Raw genomic sequence first — 24,169 nt, 5'->3', positions numbered from 1 at the left:
TTCCTGTTGCAACTGTCCACATTCTGACCCATGAAGCAAGGTGTAGGCCTGACGTCCAGACAGTGAGAGCTCCCTTCCGGTGCCCCTCCTCCCACTGGCAGGAGTGCCGGTCACACAGCAACTGAGCCTGTAGCCACAACCTGAGTCCTCCCTCCCTCTGTGACCTAACTCGAACACAGAGCCCAGCACTTCCAAAGTACCTGAAATGAATGAAGAGAAATCAATATAAGTAAATCAAGTAAAACAGGTTGGTCCCAAAGAGAGTCTGTGGGACATCAGATTAGTGCCTGGTGCTGTAATTTGAATGAGTGGCCCCCAAATACCCATGTGTTAAAGGACTGGTCCCCAGTTTGGCACTATTGGGAGGTGATGGAAACTAGAGGAGGTACAGCCCAGTGGGAGGTGGCAGGTCTTTGGGGATGTGCCCTAGAAGGGGACATTAGGACCCCAGTCTCTTCCTCTTCTAGTCTTCTTCTTTGCTTCTGGGCTCATGAGCTTTTGCGCAGCCTGTCTTTGCCATTCAGTGCCCTCACAGGAGGCGCAGAACAATGGGGCCACTTGACTGTGGATTAGAATCTCCCAAACCATGATCCAAAATAACTTTGTTCTCTTTATAGTTAATTGCCCCTGGAATTTTATTACAGGGACAGAAAGCTAACAAATACACCTGGATTCTGATTTAATGTCAAGAGGAGGCCATGGTTTGAATATCGAGTTGCTCTAAAATTCCTTTGTGGAAATCTAATTCCTATTTTTGTGATACAAACAAGTGGAGTCCTTGGAAGGCCATTAAGCCACAAGGACAGATTCGTGCCCTTGTAAAAGAGGCCCACCGGAGTGTGTTCACCCTCCCAGCACATGAAGATATCACAGGAAGGTGCCATTTATGAATCAGAGGCTGGGCTCACCAGACAGTGTGTCTACTGACACTTTGATCTTGGACATCCAGACACTGCATCTGTGAGCAAACATTCCCAGCCTGGGGTATCTTGTTATAGCAGCTGAGCACACTAAGATAGGCGAGATGTGGAATGACTCCGAGTGCTCAGGCAGCCAGAGAGGGAGGGGTGAAGCAGGAGGAGGAAAGAGGGCATTTGCAGTCAGTTTTCTGTGGGAGAGCTTCAGAGGCCCTGGGGCCTGCCAGGGTGGACATCCTGTGTGGAACTGCAGAGAGAAACCCATGCCTTTTCACCAGCTGATGAGCAAGTGGGTTTTGCCAGAACCCCTGGTTTCTCTGAGCTTTAGGAAAGGATTCCTCTGACCCTTACCGCTCTTCAGAATCCAAAAAGTCAAAGCAGGACAAGGACAAAGACTTGAAGGGTGCAGCAAATGACCCAGGAAGGGGATGTACAAGGCCCAGATCCTTTCTCTTTCGGGATCGTGAAAGGTCAGGTGACATACCATAGGAACACCTGAGTTTGGTGACCCCACACACTGCCACCCCCACACCACTTGGAAGCCCTGAGGAAGACCTGAGCTTCCTGGAGGGTGGCCAACTTGCTGGCCTCAGTGGAGAAGACCATTTCCTCCTCTACTTAGCAAGCCCCAGAGAGGCTGGCCAAGGCCATCAGTTGCCCTTGCTGGTCCAGAGGGCAATACAGCCTTGGAGGCCCTGGGGGAGAAGGACAGGGCCCAGGGGTGCCCATGCAGTGCTGGGGCTTAGCAGAGCCCTGGCCCAGCAGGACCACAATGCCCCTCACAGCCAGGCGGCATCCTGCATCTGGTGGGCCAGACCAATGCTAACCCACACTCTCACTCCAAACCCCTTTGCTGTTCTTCCTCACAGCTTCCTGTTGAAAGATAAATGTTCTGCCTCTGACCAAACAGATTTAGATTTTCTTACTTTACTTTCCTCCCAGGATGGAGCCTGCCCAGACAGGTCAAAGGGCAGGATTCCAAGCAGTTAAAATGGTCTCCAGAGAAGCCTGGAATTTCCCTATAGACACAAATGTGGCAGAAAAAGGCCCAGGGTAGGGGCATGTTAGTGCCCCAGGACACTTGGAGAGTGGAGTGCCTCTCAGGATGGGAAGGACCCACAGCTGCTCAGAGAACCTGATAAGTTCTTGATCCTCTCCTTTTAAGCAGGCTTAGGGTCTTATGTGTCCAGAAGCATAGAACAATCACAGAGACATGTCAAAATCTCATTTTTCCTTTAAGATAATGTCTTGGTTGTAGTAAGGAAAGAAGATCACTTCAACTTGGGTAGGTAAATCCATGACTTAGCAGCAATGTGACTGGGCCTTTAGAACAGAACAGGCCACAAGATTTCTTATGTAACTTCTTAAGAAGAGCCCTCCAAAGGTCCTGAAAAACCCTTATCAGATCCTATCAGGAGCTAGGAGTTCCACAGAGGACTATGGAGGCTGCTGAAGACCATCCAAAATGTGTCTCCAGCCTGGAGGGTGCCCTTCCCTTTGTGTGAACTTTGGCCTCCTCATCTGAAACATGAAAAGATGAAAAATTAGAAAAGATGATCTTGTAAGACTATCATTGCCACAAGAGTCATCTCAAACCCAGCACCTCAACCCATAGGAAAGGGGATGCTGAGCTATGGCTGGGATCCTAAGGGCACAGCCATCTGCACCCATCTTCCAGGGCCTGATAGGCAGCTGGCCATTGGTACACATGCATGGACAGATGAACAAAGGGACTGACCTATGAAGACCAAGCATTGACTCTTCTCCAACGTAGCACTTAGCCTGTCTCATCTGCTGGGCTGTAAGCTCCCTGGGACAAGAGATAGACCTTTTTCCCCAAATCTCTGGTGGTCAGTCAAGATGCTCTGGAGTGTCCAGGCTGTTGTTGAAGTTTTGAAGTAGAGTTGTCTGTCCATATCTGCAGGTTCTGTATCCATAGTTTTAACCAACTGTGAATCACATACCTTTGAGGGGAAAAAAAAATTGTGTATACTGCTCATCTATAGATTTTTTTTCCTAGTTATTTTTCCTGGCCAACACAGTACAACTACTATTTATATAACATTTACATTGTATTAGGTATTATAAGTCACCTAGAGTTTATTTAAACTGTATGGGAGATTTTATGTGGATTATATCCAAATATTTCACCATTTTATGTAAAGGTCTTGAGTAGCTGCAGATTTGGGGATCCTTGGGAATACTAGAACCAATCCCCATGGATCCTGAGGGACAATAGTACCTCTGTACAGTTATGGCCTAAGCCCCAGAGGACCCCACCCCCACCCCCTGCTGGGCCCCACATCTCTGCCAGGTGTCCTACCCGCCAGCCACATAAGGGTAAAGCCTGGCATTGCAGGGCCTCTAGTACTCAGCTACAGCCCAGCAACTTGTGTCATTCTGATTCAGTGTCCTTACCGAACCATTGTTAGATGTCTGAGTGATAGAGCAGCTCAAGGCCAGTGATGGATAGGGACAGCAGAAGCCTGGTGAGTGTGCCAATCACCTGAGAATTGGTGGATGGAACTCTGGTCTCCCAGTGGACTGGGGAAGTTCTCATCAAGGAAGGGAGGTGGTGTCTGCTGCCTGATCCCAGGAAGAAACGCGAATGAGGGTCCTCAACTGGGCAGTGCAAGGCCTTCTAAGGACAGCTGCAGGTGAAGGAAAGTACAGACTTGCTATCCTTGCCACCCCCATGCCCACCCATCCATCTAATCACCTGTTTGTCCATCTGTCATCCATCCACTATCCCCAAAGCTACGATTCTCTGGGCTCATCAGCTCTGAGGAGGCCAGAGAGAAGGTTCTACAATACAGTCAGCTGTGCTGGAGGACAAGCAGGGGGGCAGGTGGGTTGGGTCCAGTCACTTCTGACCTAGGAGCCAGGTAGCCACAACTTCCTCAGCTGTGTTTCCTCTTCTGCTCCAGGGAGCCAGCTAAACCTACCTTCCAACTCACAAGAGGATAGCTGAGCCCAATGCAGGCTCTAATTTATTACCCACAGTTAGGCTGGTATCTTATTTTGGTTCACTGGGACTTTTTAAAAGGCCATATGTTCCACGGGTGTGTTTGGTTTGTGCAGATGTGTCCAGCTGTCTGCTTGGTTACATTTTTCTGTATATATAGCAGATGTCAATCAAAACTAAACATGTGTTTCGCTGTTTCTTAGGCATCAAAATATTCTCAATAAAAGTTAAGATGTTAAAAAAAGGGAACTAGGAAAAATCTAGGATTTTAGTCACAGAGAAATTCCTCAGCAGGGTCCCTTTCAATCCTGAGTCTCCTGCCAGCATGGGAGACGAGGCTATGGGAGCAGGCTTTGGTTCCCCTGAAGTGAAGTCTTTAGAGCCTCTCAGCAACAGCAAATCTGGGAAAGGAAGTTGGGTGAGGCTGAGCAGGGACGGTGGCCAGGTGGGCCAGGGAGTGGTCCACAGGCCCTAGGCAGACATACCTGGTGAGGTGAACCTTGAGTCAGCCAGGATTGATGGGAAGGAGCTGGCTTCACCCTTTAAAAGAGAAGCAGAGAGGGTGCCGTCCTCACCGCATTCCTAGAGAGCCTTCCTTAATTGGATCAAACAATTGATCATTTTATTTCTAATCTGGAAAGTGTTGCGATATTGACCTTCAAGGTTCAGAGATGTGTTTAGGTTATGGAAACCCACAGCTGCCATCCAAGCCACAGGGGGTTTCTAGTGTTCTCTGCCTTCCTGGCAGGGTAGGGCATTATGGAGTGGGGAGATGGTTTTAGCCCCTTCTGTTTAAAAGGGACAAAGACAAGGGCCTGGATGCCTTTCTACTTCATATCTGTTTATTCTACCTTCAAAATTGTCCTTCCCATACTGGCCAAGCTTTGGTCAAGAGCTGATGCTTGAAGGTACAGCCAGCCCAGACCCCAAGTTTACTACAGACAGCTGGTTGCTATGACCTTGTGTGACTCCAGGCTGTCCGGAACTCAGAGTGCTTGTCTCAAGCCAATAATGTCCTAACTACTCTGTGGAAGAGGGGAGCACAAGTGTTGGGGACCAACAAGCATGGCTGCTCAGTGGGGTGGGCCTCCGGCCGTCTGCAGACAGCATCTCTGGACTTCACCCCTTCTTGATTTAAGGAGACTGCCTTTACCCTCCATCTGGTCTTCAGGAGGGTGTACCTGCAGGAGATGAAGTACCCTGGGAAAGCATGGAGTCTCTTTGTGCTCTGGAGAGAGTGCCGCCAGAGACTGACCAGGAGGCCCACAAAGGCTGTTAAATCCATCCACACTCTGGAAGTCCTAAAACTTGTGCCATGTCCACCAGTGTTCCTTTGGAATATACACACCGAGCATCTGCTCTGGGCCGGGTCCTTACCGAGAGAAAACCAGAGATAGCCCCTATACCTCAAGGGTCTCAGTCTAAGGCAGAAATCAGAACAGACCCCAAACATCTATATTCAAGACCAAAAGAGGTCCTATTAGGAGTGTATGCTGAGGGAAGAGGGGGGGTTTGCGGTAAAGTATCACATCCAAGTGGGATGAAGCAGGAACCTAAGAACAAGCCCAGAAAGACATGGAAGGATGGGCGGTGCGCACAGGGAGATAAATGCCAAGAGACTCACAGGTGAAGGAGCCCAGGGCGTGCTCAGGCATACCTGTCCAGGTGGAGAAGTAAAGGTAGGACCAAGGCAGAGCCTCTTTCCCTGCTGCTGGGGGAGGAGGCATGACTCTCTCCGCTCCTAGCTTAGGGCCTCAGAGAAGCCAACCTTCATTCCTCTGGGTCAGAACCCCAGATGATCAGAACAAAAGGGGATCAGAGGCCACACAGAGTCCCCTCCTCTCCACACCATGCAGGAAAAGGAGTCTGGCAGAAGGAGGGGCCAGCCAAAGATAGCCCTTGGTCAAATGGACACAGGGCTCTGTGGAAGTGGCCCAAGTCCTCATCAGATGTCCTATTTCTTCCTCTTTCCTCCATCCCCCATGCCTCTGTGCACAGAGCACCCCCAGCAGGAAAGGACATCAGAGGCGGCCTGAGGCCTGCCACCCCTGCCAAGGGGGACACCTGCCACCTGCACACTGACTCTGTCTGGAAGACTTTTGTTATTTGATTGATACAATTAGAGAAGGAGGTGACACTCTGAAGGAGGAGGTAGTCCAGACACGGGGCCTCGCTGTGCTCAGAATGCTGTGTAAAAAGGTCTGGGCCTCCAGCAGCTCCTCGAATCCTTGGGGGCCCCCTCTCAAACAGGCAGCCCTGTTTCAAACAAGAAATATGAAGCTTAGAGAGGGCTCTGAGATGCCCAGGTGGAGAGAAAGAAAGGGAGAGGGCAGCAACTCTGCACCTGCCAGGCCAGCCTTTCCCAGCATGGAAAATTCAGAAAAGGGCCCTTTGAGGTACCCCTCAACCTCCTCCTACAGATCTGGGGGACATAAGTCCAATCTTCCTCACCATCTCCTCAGTGGGGATGAGTGGCAGTGAAGGTCTGCTGAACATCCCGTCCAACCCAAAAAGGATAGCTTAATGGCCCTGGAACACTGAAACATGATCCAGCTCTTCCAGGTCATCGAGACCATCCACAACATGTACCTCATCATGGAGCTTGCAGGTGGGGGACAGCTTCAGTGGCATGTCCCGGAGGCCTGTGGCATCCAGAAGATCCACAGAGTATTCAGGCAGATGGTGAATGTCCTGCACTGGCTCAGGCTCCTCCAAGCAGACCCCAGCCAGGAGCACATCCGGATACACCAGGCCAGAGACATTACAGGCTCGTTTCTCTCAGACACTTCCCCCTGCCCTGCCCTTCTCTGCCATAGCAGAGCTGGTTCTTAATACATTTCTGTTTTTAAAGAAATTTTTACAGTATGACAAAATTGATGTTCCAAAGGGGAAGGAAGGAAGGAAGGAAGGAAGGAAGGAAGGAAGGAAGGAAGGAAGGAAGGAAGGAAGGAAGGAAGGAAGGAAGGAAGGAAGGGTCAGGTTTAGAAAAAGAGGAAGGAAAAAAAAAGAGAGAAAGGCCTCTGAGGAAGGGCAAGGAGCCCAGTCCAAGGTCTGGACCACTATGCCTCCCTCTCCTGTTCAGGGTTGATAGTCATGCACCTTGAGTCAGGGTAGATGGGTCCTAGAGCCAATGTAGACAGAGACTCGCTCCCCTTGACCTAGTGTACGCTGAGATTCTCCCCTTGAGCCACTGAAGACTTGATTCCATTTGAACCAACAGCTTTGGCTAGAAAAAATTCCCTTTCCCAGTCTTCAGGCCCCTCCTGAGGTGTCAGGGTGGGTGGCAGCTGTTAGAGAAGACACATGTGTCAAGGAATTGGAAATTCCAGAGTGTTCTGTAGCCTCATCCCCACCCTGTGCCCCATCCTGTGTGCAGGGAAATGAAAGGTGGGTCAGTGGGCAGGGGCGGGCCTGCTACCAGCAGTGGCTGGGTGCTTCACCACCTGCCATGAAGCCTCTGTATCCAGAATCTCCTCCTGGTGGCAGCTAGAGGTCCCAGGGAGCGAGCACATGGGCTTTAGGAACTGAAGATGTTAAACTGGCTCAGGATTGATAACTAACCTAATGGCCAAGTGCACCCATGTGCAACCACTCTTTTATTTAGGTTCTGGGACTCTGAATTGTGTAAAGGGAAGTTAACCCAAATAAAGAGTTAGAAACCCTCATGTCAGTCATGAGGAGAGTGGGATGGATGTTTGGATAAGTGCAAGTGCACAACTCAGAGGAGCTTAGGGTTAGCAGTCCAAAAAGCCAGAAGTAACAATCATCTTCATAGACTCTGAACAGAAGCAGGCCTCAGTGATCAGTGAGAACAAGACCACAGCCCTGAGAGCTGCCCTGTGTGGGCACCCAGGAAGCCCCATGTAGGTGAACCTGAAGGATCAAGAGAGTTTGCTCCAAGCAAAGAATGGAGAGAAGAATGTTTGTTGTTGTTGTTGCTGCTGCTGCTGTGATTTTAATGAACAGAGCTTCAGGACCTATAACTGGCCCCACTTCCCCTCCCCGGATACAAAAATCAACTCAAAATGGATTAAAGATTTAAATGTAAGAAAAGAAACTGAAAGTACTTAGAAGAAACAGTGACTTTGTTTTCCTGTGAGCTCATGGTCTGGGGTGGAGGGTGGTGTTGACCATTTTGGAGGGAGAGCTATCAGCTGTGTCAAATCCTGGTGATAGATAAGGGCTGAATTTAGCAATGTGGAGCTCATGGCACATGGGAACAGCAAGGAGTGTGAGCCTGGGTGGAGCAGATATATAACTGTTCCCCTTTTTACAGGACTGTAATTTGTTTTTTGATGCCTGTGGTTATCTTCAGGTACATAGTTTTTCTTTCTGAAAACTGTGTCCCAAGAATAAACATCAGAGTAACATTTTAATATCATGTCACTGATATTTGACTCTCTGCCCATCCTTTGAGGATTCCCCAAAACAATTCAAAATAGCTTGCATTTTTTGTTGTAAATAAATATTCCAGAAAAAATAGAAACTGTTATTGCTTTAAGTTAAAAGCTAACTGGGCCATGAAAACTCATTGCCATTTCAGTACCAAGATGTACAGAATATAATTGCCTTGGTGCATCGCTAGCAGTCAGAGAAATGCAAATCAAAACTACCCTAAGATACCATCTCACTCCAGTAAGACTGGCAGCCATTAGGAAGTCAAACAACAATAAGTGCTGGAGAGGATGCGGGGAAAAGGGCACTCTTGTTCATTGCTGGTGGGACTGCAAATTGGTGCAGCCAATTTGGAAAGCAGTATGGAGATTTCTCGGAAAGCTGGGAATGGAACCACCATTTGACCCAGCTATTCCCCTTCTCGGTCTATTCCCTAAAGCCCTAACAAGAGCATGCTACAGGGACACTGCTACATCGATGTTCATAGCAGCTCAATTCACGATAGCAAGACTGTGGAACCAGCCTAGATGCCCTTCAATAGATGAATGGATAAAAAAAATGTGGCATTTATACACTATGGAGTATTACTCTGCATTAAAAAATGACAAAATTATAGAATTTGGAGGGAAATGGATGGCATTAGAGCAGATTATGCTAAGTGAAGCTAGTCAATCTTTAAAAAACAAATACCAAATGACTCCTTTGATATAAGGGGTGTAAACAAGGACAGGGTAGGGACGAAGAGCTTGAGAAGAATATTTACAGTAAACAGGGATGAGAGGTGGGAGGGAAAGGGAGTGAGAAGGGAAATTGCATGGAAATGGAAGGCGATCCTCAGGGTTATACAAAATGTCATATAAGAGGAAAGGAGGGGTAAGTCAAGAGAATACAAATGGAAGACATGATTTACAGTAGAAGGGGTAGAGAGAGAAAAGGGGAGGGGAGGGGAGGGGAGGGGAGGGGGGATAGTAGACAATAGGACAGACAGCAGAATACATCAGACACTAGAAAGGCAATATGTCAATCAATGGAAGGGTAACTGATGTGATACAGCAATTTGTATACGGGGTAAAAGCGGGAGTTCATAATCCACTTGAATCAAACCGTGTAATATGATGTATTAAGAACTATGTAATGTTATGAACGACCAATAAAAAAAATAAATAAAAAAAAAAAAAAAAAATAATTGCCTTGGTGCATATTGATTTTTTCACTCTGAGATGGTTAGGCTGTGAGATAATTGACCGACACTAGCTTTAAAGAAAGAACAAACCAGTTCCCACACAAAAGAGTTTTCCCTCTGCTGACTCCTCTGCCTGTCCTCAAATGTGCTATGGCTTTTTAAAAATGCCCATGAAGTGACAATTCATGACTTGCTTAGCTGACAATTATAGCCCATTTAGTCTTGTCTCATTCAATATTCCTCATTACTTTGACATTTTAGTTCCTAAAAAGCACATTTTAATAACCTCTATTTTCTCATCTGATGTGACCCTTAATTTAAAATTTTGTGCACAGTTGGGCCTTATTTCTTAATGCAGTGGCAAAGTTATAAAAGAAATTTGAACCAAGTTATTAATTCAGAGTTAAAAGAGGAGAGAGGCTCCAGAGCATGCCTCATGCTTTCCTCATACCTGATATTCACCCCAAAGGTGTCTTTCCAATCTGCCACTGTTATACTGTCTCCAAGATCCATTGCTGATTGATGGAAGGAGTAGTGTTAGTTATAGGTTCTGAGCAGGGACAGTGTTAGCAGAGGTGGAGAGGAGGCCAGAATCACACATGGAAGCCCACCCGAGTAACAGAGTGAGACCTGTTTAAAAAATAAAAATTTAAAGTGCTGAGAAAGTACCTTAGTTGTAGAGGACTTTTCTGAAACACAGAGGCCCTGGTGTCAATGGCCAGTTTGTCCAAAAAACACAAAACATAAAATGAAACAAAGAAAAGCAGGGCTTGAGTGAATGTGTTCAACACTGAGCCCCTCCCATTATGTGAGCACATAGCAACAAGGCACCTTGTCATGGGGAGAGTGGGAAGGATGTTTGGGTCAGTGCAAGTCCACAACTCAGAGGAGCTTAGGGTTAGCAGTCCAGAAAGCCAGAAGTAACAACCATCTTCACAGACTCTGAACAGAAGCAGGCCTCTGTGATCAGTGAGAACAAGACCACAGCCCTGAGAGCTGCCCTGTGTGGGTACCCAGGAAGCCCCATGTAGGTGAACCTGAAGGATCAAGAGAGTTTGCTCCAAGCAAAGAATGGAGAGAAGAAAGTTTGTAGGTGCTGCTGCTGTGACTTTTACTAAATAGAACTTCAGGACCTGTGACTTGGTCTATGGTTAATGTCATCAGGGATCCAAAATGAGAGGGTAGAGTATGGCCCAGAAAGAAATTAGGGCTCCATTTTCCAAATGTGATGAAAGACATGATTCTGTAGACTTAAACAGCTCAGCAAACCTTGGTAGGATAAACCCAAAGAAGTCCATGCCCAGACACATTGAGAACACTTAGAAACCAAGGATAAAGGAAAACACTTGAAGTCAACTGGAAGAAAATGATACCTTAATGTCAGACAGGGAACCATTTAAGTGGTTATGGAATTCTTATCAGAAATTAGGTAGGACAGAAGGCAGTGAAGTGACATTTTTAAAGTGCCCAAAGAAAAAAACAAAGGAAAACCAAAATCCCGTATACCAAAAGTGTTCTTCAGATAGGAAGGAAAAATAAACATATCTTCATATAAAGTAAAGCTAAGAGCCAGCAGACTTGTTAGTTAAAATAATCATTGGTCCTTCAGACAGACAGAAAATCATACTGGAAGGAAACTTGGTCATCAGGGATAAAGAGAAAAATAAGCAAATAACAAATATACAGGTAAATAGAAGATCTTTTTAAGCTCTTTAAGATATGTTTTCACTATTAAAGGGAAAATTAAGAAAAATATCTGGAACCAAACAAAAACTAAAATATGTCGTATCAAAGTTTGCACATGCAATGAAAACATTGCTTAGAGATTCATAGCACCAAATGTTTACATTAGGCAAGTAGAAGTTCTCAAATCAATAATCTAAACGACCACTTTCAGAAACAGAAAAAGATGATGAAAATAAACCCAAAACCAGCACAAGGAAAAAAATAAACATGAAGAATATCTTCAATGACACTGTACAAACCCGTACAATGTGGATGAAGTGGAAGTTTTCTGGAGAAGCAGGAGCTACCTGAAGAACATTTAGATGGTTGGGTGACCATCAGGGAAATGAAGTTCCTGAAAGGAAAAGTTCCACAAAGGTCTTCAGGTGTAGACCACATCACTGAGAATTCTACCACACCTTTGAAGAAGGGTTAATACGAGCTGTATATGAACATTTCTAGGAAGTAGAAGCAGAGGGGATGATTCACAGTGTATTTCATGAAGCTGGTATTACTGTAAAGGTCTGGCGAGCATCAGAGGAAGAGACCACCAAGAGACTGTCTCATGCAACAGCAAGGGGTTTATTGGGGGTCCAGCATGCTGGGGCTCAGAGCTCACTTGAATAGAGCAAAGAGCCCGAGAACAGCTTAAGCAGAGCTTATATACTTTCCTTGGAGAGGGCAGGGAGGGAAGTTCATTGACGGGTCAGGGCGAGTGGGCGGTTTGCATGCAACTGGGTAAGCAAGTACATTCTGCAGTTTGGCAGTTGGGGACAGCACATTCTGGGAACAAAATAAGCAAACAGTTCTCAAGATTATTAACCTTTCATTACCTGGCCATGAACCCAGAAAAGACGGTGCCAGGATAAAACCATGAAAGAAACCAAAGCATTCACAGACCCAATTCCATCGTGAATGTAGATACACATGTCCCTACACAAGGCACTTTGTGGACAAGCTGAGGAAGACATATGATGGTATGGATGGATGTAGAATAATGATACAGCAAAATTCAACCCCCATTGATAAGAACTCTCAGACAGGTAGGACCAGGGTATGTTATGGAATAAATCATATCCCCCAAAGACATGCGTAGGTTCAAAACTCCACACCTAAGGATAAAGTATTTTTTTCTGAAGTGCCATTATTATGATGTAATTACCAATGATGGGGTCATAAGGGTCTAAGGGTACACTCTTGCTTCAGCCTGGCTTGTGTCCTTACAAGGAGAGCAGGGTGGACTCTTGATTCGGTGTGGCCTCTTCCTTATAAGGAGAACAGGGCAAGTTTTGATTCAGTATGACTTAAGCCATTCTGTGACCATCTTCTCTCCTGTTTAGTTGATGTTTGTGGCGAGACACTTTAGTATTTGCACCTCTCACTGGGGTCTGTCCTCTAGATATTTCTCTGTAGCTCCCTTTCTTTGTGGTTCCATTTAACATGAGAACCACATGACCCTGGTATGAATCTGCAGCAGGGCAAATTCAGTAGTGTAGAGACTGCTGCTGCTGTGCCTCTCCATCCCACACCCTCAGCTGCTGATGTCACAGTGGTTACCTGTGGAGACACTGTGTGTTCAGTACCATAGAACACAGCTGGTGTTTTCTGCTACATGAACCTCTTACATCTTGTAGAAAACAAAAGTGGCTCTAGTTTTAATTGTCATGAATCTGCTTTACCAGAGATGTTTCTGCCTTCATGGAGATCTGAGTTTTAAATCTGGTGTCCTTTGGGTCAACCTGAAAGACTCCCCTCAGGGGACATCTGGTGGGGACCAACTCCCTGGGCTCTTGTCTATCTGGTGCTGTGGTTGGAATGTGTGTGTCTGTCCAAAATTCCTGTTGACCCTTCAGCCTCTACATGATGGCATTGAGAGGTGGGACTGGAGGGGGCGGTTAGGCCACGGGCTCCACCCATGGGATCGGATGTGTCCCTTAAGAGTGCTTCTCCAGCATGTGCAAGGACCTGGTTCACTTCCAAGCACAGCCCCCAACACACACACACACACACACACACACACACACACAAGTACTTTTGTCAAGCTGGGAGCAGTGGCATATGGCGATGTTTTAATGAGCTTCTCCATTGCTGTGGCCAAGACACCCGACAAGAACAACATAGGGGAGGAAAAGTGAACCTGGGGATCATGTGTCAGAGGTCTGAGAGCATACATGGCCAGCTCCATTGTTCTGAGCCCAAGGTGAGGCAGCCCATCAGGGAAAATGGGCCCTGCCATCTCCTGACTCGGGTCGAGGTGGCGGTGAACGTTCTGCGGAAGAAGGAGGAAGACAAGTCCCTGCTATGCGAAAGGGATTCGTTGAAGGTCCTGGAACACCCAAGCGTGATCCATCTCTTCCAGGTCATGGAGACCATGGACAACATGTACCTCATCATGGAGTGTGCACATGGAAGAGAGCTCCTGAGTCACATCCCCCTGACTTGTGGTATAAGGGAGGTGAAGGTCCGCAGGCTGTTCAGAGAGATGGTGCTTGTCCTGCAATATTGCCACCAGAAGGGCGTGGTGCACCTTGACTTGAAACCTAAGAACTTCATGGTGGATTCCAGGGTGCGCCACCCCAAGCTCATCGACTTTGGCTTGAGCACCAGCTTCACGCCTGGGCAGAAGCTGGATGGGTTCAGGGGCACTCTGCCATGCAGGGGAAGGTATTCGAGGGTCCCCCAGCAGATGTCTGGAGCCTGGACGTCACTCTTTATTTTATGTTGACAGAAAAAAAGACCATTCAGGGTGCTCACCAATAGGAGCGCGCAGCCTCATCCAGCAAATCCTGGTGGTGGACCCCATGGAGAAGCCCACCCTAGAGCAGGTAATGGGGTACCCCGTGGCTGATCCAGGGCGAGGACTCCTCATCCAACCTTCCCAGCCCTCCCAGCCAGCCACTCCCCAAGCGGCCCGACCCCCCAGCATCATGACCTTAATGCTCAACATGGGTTACAACCCGTACAAAGCCCGGTTGTCCCTGGCAAATCGTCAATTTGATGGGGCCATGGCTACCTACTTCCTCCTCCAGCACCAGAGAATCCAGGGGCCGGCCAGTGCGCTCTGGGCCAAGGCTGTGCATAATGGGATGGCTGGGCATCGCCAGGTCCCTGGGGCGGATCCTTCCAGCATCCACCCCAACAAGTGCCCCAGTGAGCCTGCCCTTGCCTTGCCCTGTGAGCAGCAGCCACCAGACAAAGCCACGCCCTCTGGGCAGAAGGGCACTGCATATGCCAGCATGTCTGTCTGTCCTCTCCACCTTCTCCACGTGAAGACACCCCCTTCCAAGCCAGCCTCCCAGCAGGACCCTCTGGCCTCCCAGGGTGGCTCCACAGGGCAGCCAGGTGAGAGAAGCAGGGGCTGGAGGGGGGTCACCAGGCAGCTGGCCACCTTCCTGCAACAACTGTGCTGCTGCCTGCCGTGCTTCCGTGGGCCCGCCTTCCGCAACAGAGTGGCTCCGAGTGGCGCAGGCCACAGACCCCATAGGTTCCACAACAGAGTGGCTCCAGGGAACATGCCCACGTGAGACAGACCCATGGACAGCCAGAAGACCCCCAGCCGGAGCATCAGGACCTCATGGCGCCAGCAACGGTCAGGAAGCGGACTCCAACAGCTTCAGAAGTGAGGTCGCCAACTGGCTCAGGCTTCTCTGTGCAGATTCCAGCCAGGAGCGCATCAGGATTCCCCAGGACTCTCCTCTCCCCCACCTGCCGGAGACATCAGAGACTCTCTTCCCTCAGACACTTCCCCCTGCCCTGCTCTTCTCTGCCATAGCAGAGATGGTTCTTAATAAATTTGTTTCTCATGAATTGAATGATAAGATTGACGTTCCAATGATTTATTTAAAAAGCAAACATGTTTAAAGTAGGAGGAGAAAGAGAAAAAGAGGGAGGCCTCAGGGCAAGGGAGGAGTCCAGCAGCCATCATGCTGCCCAAGGCCTGGACTGTTCAGTGTAAATAGAGACCCCTGCCCCTTGAGCCAAGGCACAGTGGGACTCGAACACCTTGGGCCAGTGTAAATGGGGACTCTCTTGCCTTAAGTCTGTTTGAGCTGATCGCTTTGGCTGTGAAGAATCCTGCTTGCGGGCATCAGGGTGGGTGGCAGCTGTTGGAGAAGACACATGTGTCAAGGCACTGGAGACTCCAGAGTGTTCTGTAGCATCATCTCCATGTTCCCATTTGCATGCAAGGGAGAGGTGGGTCAGTGGGCAGGGGTGGGCCTGCCAGCAGCAGTGGCTGGGTGCTTCACCACATGCCATGCAGCCTCTGTAGCCCAAGTCTCCTCTTGGTCACTGCTAGAGGTCCCTGAGTTTGAGCACCGGGGATTTGGGGACTGGAGATGTTAAACCATCTCAGGGTTGCTACTTACATCAAAGCCAAGTGCACCCACATGGAATTGCTCTTCTCTTTGGGTTCTAGGGACTCTGAATTTTGTCAAGTGAAGTGCACACCAACAAAGAGAAACCCTCAGGTCAGTCAGGATGGGAGGCTTCGTGTACGTTTAAGCCCTGGCATCTCCACAGGGCTGGGACTGGCAGAGTTGCTCTAGCAGTTTCTTCCTACCCTTCCCCTTAGTGGGCAGAGATGGATACCTTACAAACAAACAAACAAGAAAAGTTTGTGCCATTTGTCCTATTAATCGTTTGCCATTTCCTAGGAGGGCCTCTAGACTTGTAACATTATGAGCAGCTTAGAAGTTTCTAAAAAGTAAAGTCTTTGAATAGTTTTCTAAGCAAAAAGAAGAGCATGGAAAATGCCCCTAAGGTTAATCCCCTTTCCAGCTTGAGGCAGGGCACACTGTGTGCAGCCTGGAAAGGGAAGAGTCTGGATCCAGCCTTGCCCTTGGGACTGGATTGTCTAATTGCTGCCTGAAGGTTCTGGGAGGCAGGAGAGGCATGACGAGGGGAATGGGGCAGTGTGCTTAAGGAGGAAGCTCAGGGCCAGGCTCTCAGAAGGACAGCCGCAGTGGATGTGCAGGAAGTCTGAGGAGGGAAGGGAGGCAGGGTAGAGGAGGAATGCCTTTGGTGCACCTTGTGTGCCTTTGTCTGGGAGGTGGAAAGGAAGGGTTTCCTGGTCTCTCTTCTTGTAGACCTGATGCTGGGCAGGGCTGGGACTTGTCTGATAGGTTTTCTCTCTGTTGCCCCTACAAGGAGAAACTGGCCTTCTTATGGTGCACATGGTAACAGTTCCTGTCTGAGAGGTGGGAAAAAGAAGGGCTGTTTTACTTACTGCATTATACAGTTATGTGAAGGCTGAGCGCCTTCATGCTGAGGCCCTGCCAACAAGTAGTCCAAAACCATGGGCTCCATTCCTACAGCCAACACTCACTTGCCCACCGTTGTCCCCAAATGCCTGTTCTCCCTGAGGCCTCCTTTGTTCACCACTTCCTCAGCTTCTTCTTTCCTGCTGCTGACAAGTGCAGCCAAGAGAGAATGGGTGTTTGGGTCAGTGCCATGTCCACAAGTCAGAGGAGTTAGTTCATGGTTAGCTGTCCAGAAACCCAGAAGTGGCAACCATCTTCACAGACCCTGAATAGAAGTAGGCCTCAGTGTGCTCAATGAGAGCAAGACTGTGGCCCTGGGAGTCATTGTGCTTAGGTCATCCAGGAGACCCAATGTAAGTGAACCTGTAGACTGATCAGCAGGATTTTCTCAAAGCAAAAAACAGAAGAAAGTTTTGTGTTGTTGTTTCTCCTGCTGCTGCTGCTGCTGCTGTTATTCTTAATAAATAAAGCTTCAGTGACCTATAAGACGGCCTAGCATTAGTGTCATCAGAGATCCCAAATGAGAGCTTGGAGTATGGCACAGAAAATAAGTATGTCTCAATTTTCCAAATGTGATGAAAGACATGAATCTACAGATTAAAACAACTTAGCAAACCTCAGCAGGCACATGGAGAGCTCTAACCAACCATGGATGAAGGAAAACACTTGCAGTCATCCAGAAGAAAACAATAGCTTATTAACAGATATGGAACCATTGAAGTGACTGTGGAATTCTTATCCAAACTTATGCAAGACCGAAGGTGGTAAAAATAATATTTCTGAAGTACCCAAAGGAAAAACATAGTAAAAATCAAAATTTTTCATTTGGAAAAAATTCTTCAGGAATGATAGTAAAATAAATGTAATTTCATAGAGAGAAAAGCTAGGGGACTAGGAAAAGGTGATGTATGATTGTAGTGTGGATTGGTGCAGAATAATTATAGGACCAAATTCAACACCTAATGATAAAATTTCTCAGGTAAGTAGGACCAAGGAGTGTTATGGATTAAATTCTATCCCCAGAAGACAGGTGTAGGTTCAAAACTCCACACCTAAGGACAAGTTTCTCCCCCCACCCCCAGAATTGTCATCATTATGGTGTGATTACCTAAGATTATCTAAGATGAGGTCCTTAGGGGCTAGCTTGAGTTCAGCCTGGCTTGGGTCCTTACCAGCAGAGCAGGGCAAGGTTTGATTCAGTGTGACTTATGTCGTTCTATGGCTATCTTCTCTTCTGTTCAGTTGATATATGTGATGAAACATTTTAATTTCTGTACCTCTCACTGTGGCTATGTCCTATAGTTATTTCTTGTGGTTCCCACTGGGAGTTCCATTTAATAGGAGAAAGGAACACCACCCTGATGCAAATCTGCAGCAGGGCAACTTCAGTAGTGTAGAGAATGCTGCTGCTGTGCCTCTCCATCCCCACCCCTCAGCTGGTGATGTCACAATGTGACATGCAGATGCACTGTGTGTTCAATACCATACAACACTGTTGGGGTTTTCTGTTACATTATTCTCTTTCATCTTGTAGAAAAGAAAAAAGTGGCACTAGCTTTTATAATGTCACAAATTTGCTTTACCAGAGATCTTTCTGCCTTCATGGAGATCTGAGTTCCTAATTCGGTGTCCTGCAGGTTGACCTGAAAGACTCTCCTCTCACAGGGCACATGTAGTGGCAACCAACTCCCTGGGCTCTTTATAAATTTCTGTTTCTCACAAATGTATACTAAAATCGATGTTCCAAAGATTAACAAAAAGTTGGTTTCAAAAATATTCTCCCACTTGGTCCCTCAGGATGGGGCAACATGTGGAACCTCAGGAAAGCTAAGCAGGGATCCAGTTTCCTGAGCAGACTCTTTTGCCAATATTATTGTTAACTAAACCTCACTGCATTCCCTCAGGGTTGGGTGGCAATATTATGTTTTGATGGAAATGTAGAACAGATGGAGGAAAGTTAAAATGAAATCTTACCTTTCACAATGAGGAACGAGGAATGTTCTTTTGTTTGTTTGTTTGTTGTGTGTGGTTTTTTGTTTGTTTGTTTTTTCATTTTTTTTTTTTTTTTTGGTGGTGCTAGGGATTGAACCCAGGGCCTTGTGCATGCAAGGCAAGTTCTCTACCAACTGAGCTATGTCCCCTGCCCCAGGAATGTTCTTTATCCCAGATTTGCAGTGGTCTGTAAATCCAGGATAAAGGACTGGGGGTCTGCAGGAGTGGGGAGGTCTAGCCAGCTGGCTCTCGGCCAGGCCTCCCGAGGCTTTGCTGAGCTGAGGGCAGAGGCCCAAGGCCTGGTGCCTATGTCAACCTCTAGCTGCCTTACGAGTCCTGCTGTTTGGGAAAGCCTTAGGCACCCCCAGTAAAGGTCCCATTGCCTGAAGAAGAGGTGCCAAGCCAGAGCTATCACCTCTGGATGGGCTTTTCTGAGTCACTCCAGCTGGGGTGGACAGGTACCCCAGAGTCCACTCTGAAGGTAACGGGCTCCCTCTAGGCCAACACCCTCTTTCGGTACTCTTACCTGCCCACTGTTCTTGACAGTTATGTATTTAGGTTATTTAAACAAACAGCAGAATAAAGCCAACCACAAGAGTAATCCTGAATCTAATGAGAATCATAATTCAAAATGAGCATTTTCCCCTCTTGGAAGTTCAGTTACTTTGCAGATGACAGGCAGACACTGGTGCCCAGTGGTAGGGCACCTCAAGACAGATGCACTGGGGGGCCCTGTCTGGCCCTGGCCTCTTCTCCTGTCCAACCTATCAGTCCTCCTCTGCCCTCCCCAACATTCCCAAATGTGAGTTTTGAGGGATGTGAAGACTCTTTAGGCACAGAGCCCTGCCCCATGCACAAACAGCATTGCTCGTCATTTTTTTTTTCTTAACTTCAGCCCATAAACTTCCTCAAAGACAGCTCCTGGGACTACAGCATCAAAATGCCTTTTACCCATGAGTGTTATTCCTCAGAACATCCTTCCTCTTCCTGGTGTTTCAGCAGGTTGCTCACAGCAGCGTTCTCACCTGCTGCCTCCTGGTCCTAGCCCCACAGACAGAGGGACCTTAGGAAACTCCCTGGGACATCCATTCCTGTGCCTCAAATCCTTCTTCAGCTCCCAGAACCCAGAGCAACAATGCCGAACACTCAGCTGTACAGAATCACCAGGAGCTTTGAAAGGTCCATGCTTGAACCCCACCCAAAAATCAGACTTTGAGGGGCAGGCAAAAAGAGCTCTTAGGTATTTAAAATGTGCAGCCTGAACTGGACATGTGCCACATACCTGTGATCGCAGCTACTCAGGAGGCTGAGGCAGGAGGATCACAAGTTCAAGGCCAGCCTCAAAATTTAGCAGGACTCTATCTCAAAATAAAACATTAAAAGGGCTGGGGATGTAGCACAGGGATAGAGCACCCATGGGTTGAATTCCTAGTATGAAAAAGAAGTAAAAATCAGTCTGGGTTTAAGATGACTGGGCTAAAAGGTAAAGGTGAGAGGGCAATGCCTCTCTCCAGAAGCAGGCTGATAGCCAGGAGGAACACAGAATTTACCCATCACCACTTGTCAACCCCCCAGGAGTGATCAGGCATGTTACCAGCTGCTGAGACCAGTAGGAGAGAGATATTTGGGTTCAAGATATTCACATGGTCTCAAAGTATACCAACGAAAGGGAAAGGGACCCTTTCTGTTAGAGAGATTCAGCTGGTCTGTCCTAGCCAAGGTGTTAAACCCAGAACCACTAATGCTGGGACAACCTCATGTCACCTGCCCCTTGAGGTTGATACAGAGGAGACACCACCATCTGTAAAAATTCTTGCCAAAGATGTTTGACCTGAATCTACAATGAGGTTTTCATACTCCAGAACAGCAGTTTTCTCAAAAGGTTCTGTGATGAAGTAAGTTTTAGGATGTTGAAAACAGATGTGGTCGTCTCCTGCAGGACTCATCAGGTCTTGGATGTCCTGGGGGACATGGGGATTCTCCAAGGAAGGGTTGCAGGGTGAGCACAGGATTTCCTAAACAGTTCCCAAGAAATTTTTTTTTTTGACCAGATAATTTTTCTCCCAAAATAGCTTCCGTTGATACTGATCTAAGTTCATCTCATTGCTTTACAGACGGGAAAATGAGGTCTAGTATGGCGAGTGATCATACTTAGGGCTCTGTGGGGTATTAGGAGTGGAGCTGGGGTTAGAACCCATTCCTCTACCATCTCAAGGGCACTGGAAAATGGTGTTGGGTGTTTCCCGATGGCTTTTGAAATAGGAGGGGGCAGATACTGGCGACTAAATGGTGGCCCAACTTGTTTCTCCAGTGGATACAGGTCCCACTCCACCCATTACGTGGCGGCCACTCTGCAAGCCCCGAGTTGTGTGCATGACTCCTCCTTCAGCCTCGCTGCCTATGAAGCTCTAGAAATGAGGACATGTGTATGCAAGGAGGTATGGTCCTATCAGCCTGCAGTGCCAGGGCTTCGTGTGGGCAAAGAAATGAATGGGACAGCTTGGCACCAAAGCCACCCACAGGCATGAAGAAGAGAAGAGTATCCCTGTCCTGCCTAGGAAATGCTTCATTTATCCTAGCAAATTAAGTAGATGTAGTCCCACTTCTCAAAGCAAGCTCTTCACTTTCTGTGCTTGTGGAAAAGATAGTGAATAGAAAATGTTTCTCAGCTAAGAACAGGCCCATGGCAGGCTAGATGAGGCTGTTTGCATGGTTTGCTATTTCAAGCCCTGGAAACATACTCTTCAGGCTTCAGTGACTGAAAAAAAAGAAGCCCCAAACCATACAAATAATCATCCATCCATCCACTAACCATCTGCCCATTCACTCATCTGTACATGCAAGAAAAATATGCAAGGAATTGTACAAGCAGTGGTCTGCTGATACATACATAACCACCTGCTGTCTGGAATCAAAAGTCCTGGCTTGTGGCATTTGCCAATTTCTGTGGTATAATATAATTTACCAATGTGGTGTCACCATCATGGAGATGGGAGAAGGTGCATGGTAATGTACTTGAACTTGAACATGTAGTGTTCCCACAACAGATAACTTCAAGAGGACAGAGAACAAAATGCACTGAAGTAACTATGGTGAGTCTTGGATATTGATGACCTTTGTTTTTAAGATAATTTATTTACTCAAAAATTTATACAATGCAATTTGTAATAGCGCTTGTTTTTAACAAGATTGAAAAATTCCCAGAGAATGAGCAGCCAGCTCTCCCAAGCCACCATAAGCCATTTCCAGTACATAGTCCATGTGGGCACAAGCCAGGAAGCTGTTCTTCACTTGAGCAGATGTGAAGAGGTGATCAAGTGATTAGTGAGTCGCTCCCTGTACATCCACACTGGGGGAGACAGCCGCCTAATCTGTGTCTAAAGCATACAGTTTAAAATGACATCTTCAGTTGTGTTGCAAACATGTCCCAAGAATCACTTCAATCCTTACTTTATTTTCCAGGACCACAGGATTCGATTAAGTACTGCCTCCTTCTTGAACTACTTTCTTCTTTTGGCTCCTCTGAGCCCCTCACTCTTTTCCTCTGTTAGCTAAAAACAGATTGATATCCAGGTCAAAGGAAATAGCATCCATGTGGGGAAAAAGCATTACAGTTGTGGCACACTGAATCAAGGCAGCTCCAAAGAGTGGCCCCTGTGGCACATGCAGATCTTTACAGGAGACGAGAGTCCACACTAGTTGTTTCAGGAGGCAGTTCAGTGGCTGGGCAGAAATCCTGAATTGTAAACCTGTTCTGGTGGGTGATTTGGTGAGGGTACTCCCAACTGCAACCAGGTCTTCTGGATCACTGCTGTATCTCTGGTACCTAGAACCATGTTTGGTACTTAGTAGGAACTCAATAAACACTTCTTGAGTGATACAATACTTTGGGGCTAGAAGTCCTTTGCCCTAGTGTAAGTTATTTGCCACGTAAATATCTCTGCCTCTCTAAGCCTCAGTTTCCCCTTTATGTACTGTGGCAATAGTTCTTTTCCCTTCTATTTTGTTGGGGGTCGCTGCTGTAAGGTAAGACAAAGTCATGCAGGTGAGACCCTTCCACAGTGCTTGTTTTGAGAAGTAAAGTCCCGTGAACAAACAGAGGTCAGGAAAACCACTCTTTTTCCACTGCTCCCTCACCCCCGTCACCCCCACTGACCCCAAGAGGCCTGGACAGGAGGTTGCTAACCTTACCCCAGAGTAAAGGGCACACTGCCATGTGTACAGCAAGAATCAGGGGCCTGTCCCTCAAGAGGGCTGTGGTGTTTCTGGATGCCTTTTTAAGGAGAAACCACAGCACATTCTGACTCTGGTCAACATCCTGGGTAGGTCAGGACAGTTTCTTGTTCATTTTGCTAAGGTCATTAATCTTCTTCCTTTTTAAGAATCAACTGTAATTTTTAAAGAATATTGTATTGCGCTTTCAAAAGCTCCTTTTATTAAACGCTTCCTTTTCAGGGTTGTGGCCCAGCCACAAGTGTGTGGTTTCATCTGGGAACTGACCAGCCCAGAGGCAGACCAGCCCTCCCGCCTCTGTGTCCCTGTTTGCCTTTGAGGCACCAGGAGTGCCTTCTGTGGTGTGTTTTATAGGAACTGAGATGACTAGGGAAAGAGAGGGTGATGGAGGATGGAAAGCCTTTCACAGCGCCTGCTCCCACAGTTATTTACAGAGGAGCAGGAAGCTGGGGCCTGAGCAGTCACAGGGGCAGGAAGTAAAGGTTTCCCAATGGGCTATGCAGAGGATGGGTGGGAGGTGGGCTGAGAGACGCAGCATCTCGAGCTCCTCCTTCGTCTCTGCTCCTCTTTCAGGAGGTCCTGAGGCCTCTGTGGCACACCTCCAATGGTCCCTGGGCACTTCTCCAGGGCCAACTGCACTCCAAGGATCCCCCCACCTGGGCCCCACTCATCTGGAATAACAGTACATTTTAGGGCACCTTCCAGTCAGATACTGGGAATTTTATGGGCAAAACAATCACCTAAGGGACAGTCAAGTTCCAGGAATTTATTAAGCTAGATGAGAAGACAAATGTGACTACAGAGATATCCCTTAGTGGGGACAGGACGCCCTTCCTACCTTCAGTGTCTGTTTCTGGGCCTCCATCCATACACCCCAAATTTGCCCTAATGCTACATTCTCTCAATTGCCCAGGGTCCTCACTCCTCCCTCCTTTGCCCCTTCCTGGGGCATCTTACGAGGAGGGTGATTCCGGGCCTGACCCCACTCTTCCTTCCAGCTCCTACTAAGTCTACTGTGACCCCTTCTCTCCTGATACCAAGGCATGGTCTCCTCTTATTCAATTAGTCAAACAAAAAATTAACAAGTGCCCATGATGTGCCAAGCAGTGTGGTCTGGTGCTGGAAGCACAGAGATGCCACCATTCCTGCCTTCAAGAGTGCCTGGGGGATGTGGGGAAAATGGTTCATTCATACACTGCTGGTAGGACTGCAAATTGGTGCAACCACTCTGGAAAGTAGTATGGAGATGCCTTAGAAAACTTAGAATGGAACCACCACTTGACCCAGCTAGCCCACTCCCCAGTATATACTCAAAGGACTTAAAATCAGAATACTACAGGGACACAACCACATCAATGTTTATAGCAGCTCAATTTACAATAGCTAAGCTATAGAATCAACCTAGATATCCTTCAACAAATGAATGGATAAAGAAAATGTGATATATATATATATATATAATGGAATATCATCATTTAGCCATGAACATAAAGAAGAA

The 24,169-nt window shown here is 47.4% G+C and overlaps 1 protein-coding gene across 1 annotated transcript; it reads left to right on the top strand.

The window, feature by feature from the left end:
- The first annotated feature begins 6,426 nt into the window (after positions 1-6,426).
- On the top strand, positions 6,427-14,709 carry LOC113175785 (sperm motility kinase 2B-like). Its single transcript, XM_077795539.1, has 3 exons — positions 6,427-6,549; positions 13,386-13,819; positions 13,914-14,709. The coding sequence occupies exons 1-3, from the start codon at positions 6,427-6,429 to the stop codon at positions 14,707-14,709; spliced, it is 1,353 nt and encodes a 450-aa protein (XP_077651665.1).
- Positions 14,710-24,169: the final 9,460 nt, after the last annotated feature.

Source organism: Urocitellus parryii, chromosome 2 (assembly GCF_045843805.1).
Source record: "Urocitellus parryii isolate mUroPar1 chromosome 2, mUroPar1.hap1, whole genome shotgun sequence".
NCBI classification, from domain to species: domain Eukaryota; kingdom Metazoa; phylum Chordata; class Mammalia; order Rodentia; family Sciuridae; genus Urocitellus; species Urocitellus parryii.
This window is presented reverse-complemented; position numbering and strand designations above follow the sequence as displayed.

Bases quoted from the DNA above. Each gene is read 5' to 3' on its own strand.
- LOC113175785 (XM_077795539.1), top strand. From the start codon at position 6,427: ATGATCCAGCTCTTCCAGGTCATCGAGACCATCCACAACATGTACCTC. The intron at 6,550-13,385 runs GTATTCAGGCAG...TCTGAGCCCAAG, and splicing joins GCATCCAGAAGATCCACAGA to GTGAGGCAGCCCATCAGGGA. The intron at 13,820-13,913 runs GTTCAGGGGCAC...TTATGTTGACAG, and splicing joins CCTGGGCAGAAGCTGGATGG to AAAAAAAGACCATTCAGGGT.